The following is a 9307-nucleotide window of genomic DNA, read 5'->3' on the forward strand; positions in this document are numbered from 1 at the left end:
ACCCAAAATGTCCATTTTATCTGTTTTCATATATTAAATTGAATCTTACATTCAATTTCACATTGTTATTTATTTATTTATTTCTTCGAGCTTCGAGCAGCAACATTTACTTTAGTCGCAAAACGAGAGACAAAACCATCCCATTGTGCATGTATCACTGCCACTGACATGGAGTCACGCAACTGCTTGCCATACACGCAATGCTCCCAGTCTACCTCTACACCCTGATGTGTAGTGTATTGTAATGCAGGATGAAACAGCGTCTACCAAATTTGATGGTTTGAAAGTGATGCAAACATTTTTTATTTTTTTTTATCGCTAGTCTTGTCTCTATTCGGCATGGTCTTTGCAGGTTTGATTACTTTGTTTTTAAAAAAATATTTTAATTGAGCTTTTATATAGCGCAATATCCACTAAAAGCGCTTTACAAGGGGACCCTGGTCAACAGCAACATTTAACATGTAGGATGGGACATGACGCCTGTTAATCGTTATTACAATTTTTCAGACAAAGACAACACTGTTGACGGCCAGATACTCATTTTACACCTGACTTGAGTACGGTGAGAGAATGTGAGTAAAGAGCCTTTTCCAAGGACTCATCTATGCGCCGAGCGTTGTAGTCAAGATTTGTGTTTATGAACTTTGTTTAATGCTTAGTAGCTTTAGTGTGAAATAGGGGGGGGGGGGGGGGGGGGGGGGGGGGGGAGCTGGGATTTTTAAAAGTTTTTATTGGATCCGGGGTGCTCTGTATTTTGACCATCCCAAAAATTGGATGCATGTCTTATATTGATTCGTTCGTGTAATAAAATAATCAATCAGAAAATAGTTGTGTTTTTTTAATGCACTTCTAATGACTTTGATGAATGAATTTATTTCCAGGATAAACTCAGTCTCCAATGGACAAATAAGGGGTGATGCCTACACGACTGGTTGTATGGGGCAGACGGGTAAGTCCCTATTGGCAATGTTGTTTTAAAACAAATCATTGTAAAATAAAAAGTATTATTCCATCATCAGTGTTATATATTTCCATGAACACCTTTTAAAGTGTCTGTAACTAAATCTATTTCAAAACTTGTAAGAATTTCTCATTGTCCTGTAAATTATATTTTGAGCATGTCTTGTTTTATGGTCACGTGATCTTACGGCCATAAGTATTAGGTTGTTATTATTATTATTATTATTATTATTATTATTATTATTATTATTATTATTATTATTATTATTATAGTAGTAGTAGTAGTAGTATAGTAGTAGCAGTAGTAGTAGTAGTAGTAGTAGTAGTAGTAGTAGTAGTAGTAGTAGTATTAATACTATTATTGTTGTTATTATTATTATTATTATTATTATTATTATTATTATTATTATTATCTTTATTATTGTTATTATTATTATTATTAGGTATGGTACAAGATTTCTATATAGTTAATTTGGAAGTGAAACACCAGATAAATTTTTTTTAAAATTTCCATATCTTTGGAGTTAACAGTATAAGTGTTAACTAAATTTTAGCATTAGTTCATCACAAAGATTAAATGCTAACAAAAGAGTGAAAATGGAGAGGATTCATATGAGAACAATTGTTCCCATCTGAAGCCTCTCCATATTTACTCTTTCATTAGTATTTTCACGATCACAGCCTTCAGACAGCCCCTACCGTTTTCTAAAGATTAAATGCCTGGTTTGGTCTTATTTTCCAACAATATCGTCCTACTAAATCTTCTTATGTTTTGTATGTGGTTAAGTCCCTAAGTCATTCTTGAGGAATATGAATTGACTGTGAATAGGGGGTTCAGTTTAAACGACTCTATTTTCTGTAAGTGAAAGTTGTTTCAGATGTTGATTAAATCTTTCAGGTGCTCGTATTTGGCTATTTATTGGATTTCTCTTTGCCTTTGGAGCTCTTATTGCTGCTAGCTGGATTCTCTTCGGATTTTACGTTGTTGGAGGTAAGTTTTGAATATAATATATTGGCTTGTAATTATATTTTAAGAATTGTGCGTCTCTGTCGTCTAGTGGTATGACACTCGCTTTCGGATTGGAAGGCCCTGTTTTTGAGCCTCACACGGCTCATTGCTGAGTCCTTGGAGAAGGTTCTTTACTCACATTCTCTCACCGTACTCAGGTGTAAAATGAGTACCTGGCCGTTAACAGCGTTGTCTCTCCGAAAAAATTGTAATATCGCCTAACAGGCGTTGTGTCCCATCCTACATGTTGCTGTTGGTCAGGGACAGCTTGTAAAGCGCTTTGAGCACGTTTAGTGGATATTGCTCTACATAAAAGCTCAATTAAGACTCATTTAGTTAAGGTAGACAGAAGAGAAAAAGAGTGTATACAATTCCAATTCCAGCCTTTCCTTGTGATATTTATTTAACTAACAGTCAACGTTATAGGCACTTACGGTAATTTGAGGTCCCAATTACGTCTTAAGTTGTAAAGTCACTGACAATGAGATACCAACCTGATGTCATTAAAGATATAAAAGATGGGGACAAGCGAGGTAAAATGTTTTTTTCTTGTTCAGCAACACTAAAATTAACCCAAGAAATACTGGTCTAAGGTACGTAGAAATACAGAGATTAAAAATAAAAATTTCCCAGTCCTGATGGTTTTCCTCGGATCTGCGGAAATCCGCGATTTTGGAGTCCAGAGGAGGAATTTCCTCCTTTTAAAAATTACATTTTCTCGAAGCAATTTTCTAGCAATGAGAGAGTTGATGTGTGGTGGAACACACAGGTGCAATTTCCCACTCTCCAGAAGTTAGCTAGAGTATCAATGATAGTCTATCATCTCAATTGCTCTAAAAGTGGGGTTTAGTGCAGTAAAAATGGGGCTTAAAGGCAATCGTTCAACAGTTTCCTACTTTTTCACTTTTTTTCACCATCAGCACTGATTTCCAAAATGCTTATATTTTTTATCTTTCTCTTTCCCCCTCGCTTTCTCTCTCTCATTTTATCAGATGTAACTCCTGATTGGCCGGGAATTGCTGTCTTTTTGCAAAATGCTCTTCTGTTTTTCAGGTAAGAGTTAACCCAATAAATGAAATGAACATTTTGAGAAAGGTAGTCAGTCAGGCAATAGGTTTTATTCTACTGAAAGCTTAGAGAACCAGGTTTAAGTCTCAATTTGGGCTTTATGGTTTTTTTTTTTTTGTTTTTTGGGTTCTTTTGTGCGTCTGTGTGGTCTAGTGGTATGACACTCGCTTTCGGATCGGAAGGTCCTGGTTTCGAGCAATCACGCTAGGCGCATAGTTGAGTCCTTGGAAAAGGCTCTTTACTCACATTCTCTCACCGTACTCAGGTGTAAAATGAATACCTGGCCATTAACAGCGTTGTCTTTGTCTGAAAAATTGTAATATCACCTAACAGGCGTCATGTCCCGTCCTACATGTTAAATGTTGCTATTGACCAGGGACCCCTTGTAAAGCGCTTTGAGCACATTTAGTGGATATTGCGCTATATAAAGCTCAATTTTTTTTATTTTTTTTTATTTTATGAAAGCTTAGAGAACCAGGTTTACGTCTCAATTTGGGCTTTATGTTTTTTGTTGTTTTGGGGGGTTTTTAAAAATTGTATTACTTCGTGCAATTTTTTAAACTCCCAATTCACGCTGGTGATTCCCACAACATTGTTGAAGTTATTTAACAATGGAATTTTACAAAAGGGCTTGATTTCATTTTCTATTTTAAATTAAAATATTAACAATATACCCAATGCATAAATATTTAAAGTATTTCAATTTGCCAGCAGACTGCTTAATTAATTGATCATTGTTACTAGGACTAGGATAGCTCATTTTCAATGGGTTTGTTTGTGTTTTATTTTTAACATTTTAAAATATTCATTAATGATTTTGGTCAATTATTATTGGACTGACTGTATTACCTTTTTTTTCTTTCCATTCTGTTTCAGTGCCATTGTCTTCAAGTTTGGTCGCACTGAGGATTTATGGGGATAGATTGGTCATGAGCTGTTTTCAAAGTCGGGTTTTGTTGGGGGGAGCTTTTGTGAAGGATCTGAATTAATATTCTTGTGAATCAAATCTTTGTTTATATATGCTTTGTGAGAGAGAACAGGATACAAGAGTAATTTCCCCTCTTACTTCTGTTGCGTTACTTTGTTATTTATTCAAATTTTAAACATTTAAATTTAAACTTGTGTTAGTCTCGTGTATCAGGGTGTCCAGCGAGGTCGGATAAAGTTGGATTTTTTACCTTAAGGTCGGATTGGTAGGAAAAAGTCGGATAATTGCACCCGAGGTCGGTTTATTTAAGTGATCTTGCGATTCCGAGCAGAAATGCGAAACGCGTTTGCAACGAATACGCTGATTGCTAGAATCAAGTCGACCTAAGCCTTCCTACCTATGAAAATACTGGAAAATACTGAATCCGAATAAAGGAGAGTTAACTACCTTGAGAGCTCTTCAATGTTGGTGATAATTTAATACAAGTATTGACCACACGGTTGACTTGATCATAGGGCTTTGGCTTTTAAATTGCTAGGTAGGATTTTTTGGGGGGAGGTAGGATTTTTAAGTCTGATAATTTGCTGGACACCCTGTGTATTGATTTTTAAAAAAATAATCTATATATGTATGTATACATACATACATATATATATATATATATATATATATATATATATATATATATATTATATATTATATATATAGTTCGAAATAAGATTTTAACTGTGCAATGTTTTAAAATCTAAAGAAGGAAAAATATCCGGTCATGGATCAAGACATCCAATCACTTTTGGTTACAAGTAGCTTTTCATGTCAATTTAAATTATTAGGTTATCAATCAGTGAAACTTTAATGATGAAAGGCCTCGGAAATCGAATCACGTCGAGTGTATTTTACACTACATTTTTGCCACTGGCTAGAAGCTGCCAGTGGTCACTCTTTTGTTCTTAAGTAATTTGGTATTTAATGACGGGCAGCTCACAAGTAGTGGCCTGGAAGAAAGCATGTGTATTTCTAACTCTGTGGTACCTCTACCACTCATCATCGCATTCCTTTATCATTCTTAAGAATAGCTGAGATTACCCTATTACCACATCTTTGTTGACAAGTTGTAGTGTATGCACTATTTATACATTTATTGGCTTTGAGAGACACATATTTGTGAGCGTCCCTGACAAAATCAGTCGCAAGGTGAAAAATTTTGTTCTGCGTTTTTTTTTGTGTGCATTTTTTGAAAGCCCAATGTCTCCTGAGCATTTTAATCTTTATTTGAAGCAAATCGGGTGATTTTTCATGAAGTTATGTCATATGCATGGGTTAGGGTGTGAAACCCTAATTTTGAGAAAATTGCTTCAAAGTTGGCAAGATTTGATATTTAGTATTACTTTCATAAAAATTAAAATAAAATATTTAGGAGTAGAATTCAATTAAAATATTTCATCAATATGTAGAAAAATGTTTGATTTAATGATTTTTTTATGAAAACTCATTTGTCATAAAAATTGACCGCTTCACTAAAATTGTCAATTTCTCTGTTTGAAGATTTTCACCATGTGACTGATTATCTCAGGGACGCCCACATTTTATACGGTCCAAAGCAAATTATTCTAGCCTGACTGCACCTACTTGTTAATCAATGTGCAATCTTAAAATAATAAATGTATTTTCTCTTAGGTTATTTTGGTTCTTGTTTTTCTTATTTGGGTCTTGTTCGGATGAAAAAGTAAAGTGTCTTGATATATTCATGTATATTTTAAAAAATATATGTTAACTTTTGTTTTGCTTTTTGTTGTTTTTGTGTAATCAAGGCAAACATTTTTAATGTATATGTGTGCCTGTGGGTGTGTTGGTGTGGTTGTGTGAAGAGAGAGAAAGGGGCAGGCGACGATGCTGATGGCTGTGGCTAGATAATATTTATTGTGTGTAATACACCACACTTATTTCTTGCTATATGATGTGATCAAGGAGAATTTACCTCAAGATGGCATGTACATACAATGTAAATGTTTTCGAAATAGAGCCGACATTAAAAATTTTAAAAAGAATTGAGGGAATTTTGGATAATTGCACATGTATTCCTAGAGTAATTTCAAATTGTTGGTTTATTTTTTCTTAAGATCATGGATGCGAGTTGGTCAAATGCAGTTTGTTTGTTTTTTGTTAGAGGTGATATTTGTGGTGTGTAAGTCCGTTCTTATCTCGTAGATCTCGTATTGCTGGTATCAATGGTTTGCATGTCGATATAACCGTCTTGTGGTAAAATTGTTGTCGATATAGACGATCAATATTTACTAATGTTATATAATGGAAAAAACGGGACTTTGAGGTCATGTCGATATATCCGTTGTCGATTTATCCGCTCTGCACTGTATTTTGTATGTTTGTGCTGGGTGATCACTGCTCGTTACTGAAGGCATTAATTTATAGAAAAGAATTAACTAAAATTTACTAACAGAAATCAGACAATCAGGTCATGAAAACAAAAATGCCTCTAAGTCATGGGCCAAGAGATAGAAAGTTGTGTGGAAAAATGTAAACAAAAAGTAGGAACTGACCAATATTAAGTAATTCTTCAATGTTCATTGTTTGAACAGGTCTATTAAAACAATAATCAAAAATGATATGCTTTAAAATAAATGTAAGTTAAATGCGCAATTGCTTTTTGTCTCTATAAATTATTTAATAATCATTTTAAAAATGAGGGGTGTTAAAAATGTATTGATTGTCGAGCCTACCCACCTTCTCCCTTTTTATTTATTTCGTTATCTTTACCCGGTAATTCATTTTTTTCTTCACAAGTACATCTTTTTCAAAGTAATCTTTGATACATATATATTTTTTAATCCTTTGCACCATTTAGTGATAATTTATAAATAGAGAGATTGGAAAAGTTGCACCTTATACCAAATATACAGGGTACAGGTGCTTTACATATAAATAGAAATGGCTCAAGCTATGGAATATCCAAGCCTTTATCTTCAGCAAATAATGGACTAATTTTTTAATTAATGACATATTAAAAAGGAAGAATCCAACCTTTCTACCTTAGCCCATCTCAATTCATGGTGCCCTACTTGTAATATTTCGAGACCTTTCCATTTCAATCCTTGTTTGACTCCCTTTGGGCATAAAAATTATGAATTATAAATTGTGAATTTTAGAAAATAATGCCATTTCTGTCTTATTCCTCTGTATATTGTCGTGTGTGTATGTTATTGATTATTACAATTGAATTAATTAAATGTTCATTGTAAGTGTCTGCTTTTCTCTAAATACACAAAAGATGACGCATATGATTTTCTTATTCTAAATGTAAATATTACACAAACTATGTACATATATATTAGATGTGAATATAATTCTTGAAATGTGTAACTTATCTTCTCAATCTGTTATTGTCTTGGGGTGAACTCCACTCTGGGAATTAAAGTTAAATCATAAATTATAAAACTTGAGTCAAATCACATGCTTTCATTGAGAAAGTTGTTTGAAATTTCTTGTACTACAAAAATATAATTGTCATCAATCTTCTCAAAAGGACATGCTTGCCTACTTTTACGTATCATCCGTAATTGTTAGGGAAATTTGATGACAATTACAGATGTAATGAATTTGAAGTTTGGAAGAAATATGACAGATTTTGATTTCACAGCCAATTTTGTCACAGTTTTAGAGAAAATAATAATTTTGTTTAAGTTATGACAATTTCAAGGAGAGAAAAAAAACAACTTTCTCTTAAAGTTATTAACGCTACCAGTGGTACCTCTCAGTTCCCGCCAATGGTAGCCGTGGATTGCTAACTCCTTATTTTACATTATTTTTATAAAAGTTTGAATGTAACATTTTTTTTTTTAGTTTGGTATTACTGAAATTTTATCATTCATAACTGATGAATTAGGTTGGTTACTGATTTTGAAATTTTCAAGTAGGCAGGCGTGATAGGGTGTTTGGTCGAACTTGATGATTGAATTTGAATTAAGAGTTCCAGTGACTTAACAAATTGACCCAAATTAAATTTAACCAAAGCAAACGAATATTTTAAATTTGAGTGAGACAATAATAAATGTCCATGGCAAAACCATATTCTGTTAGAGCGCAATATTGATTACAGAATAGAATTAACTCACTCAACCCTAACACCGACTATACCCGTAGTTTACCCGGGGTTACTTTTACCCCCCATGCTTATTTATTACATTTTTCTAAGACAAATTATTATAGCGAGTATAGTATCAAAGCCAATGTTTTTAGTTTTTGCATGTTCATGGTAGTGGAATGAATCTATCACATGCTCATTTGTAATACATTTCTTTTCTCTAATTTCGAAAAGTAGCAAAAATTTGTAGGATTGAGTGAGTTAACATGTAGGTCCAATTCTGTTATCTGCATCACTTATTTATTTCACCAAGATTCACATGTATACATTAAATATTTTTTCCCTATAAACTGATGTATTTTCATTTTTTCATGTTATGTCAAAGTATAAAACACATTCTATTGATAAGTTATATTATGACACAATGTGGGGCTCTCTTCTTCTTTTTTTAATGTTACATTATTTGATGTTGTGATATATGATTTTTTAAAGAATAAATCGTGTGCTATATATTTTTGTGTCTGACTTTCATTTTCTCTGGCGATGTTAAATATGGAATACTTTTGATTTTATTGGGGATTAAAATTAATAACTCCGACGTCATTTTCCTGGTCAAATTCAATCAGGCATTCAATAGGATGTTTAGTTGTTTCGTTTGGGAGGATTATTAGTGATTATTGCTGTGATAAACACAGGTAAATACACAGTTTGTATAATCTCCGTTGTTATGATGACAATGTTCCATTGCTCAAACTCTGGGTGGGGATCCTGACCTCCCATAGTGGGCAGGGAGGTGCATACTGTGTCTTCTATCCCCTTATATCTGTTTTCCAACATACTTTCTGTCTTTGTCTTGAAATGAGATTGCTTGGTCATTTTCCTGGCCCTGGTCGGAGTCCTGGCTGGGAGGGAAACAGTCAAACGCATAGTTATTGTTTTGGGAGATGATATTTTTTTCCTTGTAAATCATCTCTCTGTTATGTATTATTTATTTGTTATTATTAATGCATAATGTAAGCATTTGAGTGTGTTCCTCTTTGTTGGATTTTGTTCTTGTGTCCGGATGAGACTTATAGGTGATCTCAAACTAAGTACATTGGCCGTATGCTCTTGGAATCTACATCTGATCCCTTTTTGTTCCTAGTTCCCCTTTGTCTTACTTTCTCTTGAGTGCTGTGATTGTAATTCTAGAACTTTTTACTATCCCATTTTCTTCCTTTTTACTGGCGCTGATATAACCTTA

The 9307-nt window shown here is 33.5% G+C and overlaps 1 protein-coding gene across 1 annotated transcript; it reads left to right on the forward strand.

Annotated features, from left to right (window-relative positions):
* The first annotated feature begins 852 nt into the window (after positions 1–852).
* LOC144966959 (transmembrane protein 50A-like) lies at positions 853–4557 on the forward strand. The gene is made up of 4 exons (XM_078903653.1): positions 853–949; positions 1859–1951; positions 2962–3022; positions 3914–4557. The coding sequence occupies exons 1-4, from the start codon at positions 853–855 to the stop codon at positions 3957–3959; spliced, it is 297 nt and encodes a 98-aa protein (XP_078759779.1). The 3' UTR covers positions 3960–4557.
* The last annotated feature ends 4750 nt before the right edge of the window (positions 4558–9307 follow it).

Source organism: Berghia stephanieae, chromosome 3 (genome assembly GCF_034508935.2).
Source record: "Berghia stephanieae isolate SIO BIC M18660-M18661 chromosome 3, UCSD_Bste_1.3, whole genome shotgun sequence".
Classification (NCBI taxonomy): Eukaryota; Metazoa; Mollusca; class Gastropoda; order Nudibranchia; family Aeolidiidae; genus Berghia; species Berghia stephanieae.

Coding starts and splice junctions, on each gene's coding strand:
- LOC144966959 (XM_078903653.1), top strand. CDS start 853: ATGACTTTGATGAATGAATTTATTTCCAGGATAAACTCAGTCTCCAAT. Junction 950..1,858: donor TGGTTGTATGGGGCAGACGG/GTAAGTCCCTAT, acceptor TAAATCTTTCAG/GTGCTCGTATTTGGCTATTT. Junction 3,023..3,913: donor AATGCTCTTCTGTTTTTCAG/GTAAGAGTTAAC, acceptor ATTCTGTTTCAG/TGCCATTGTCTTCAAGTTTG.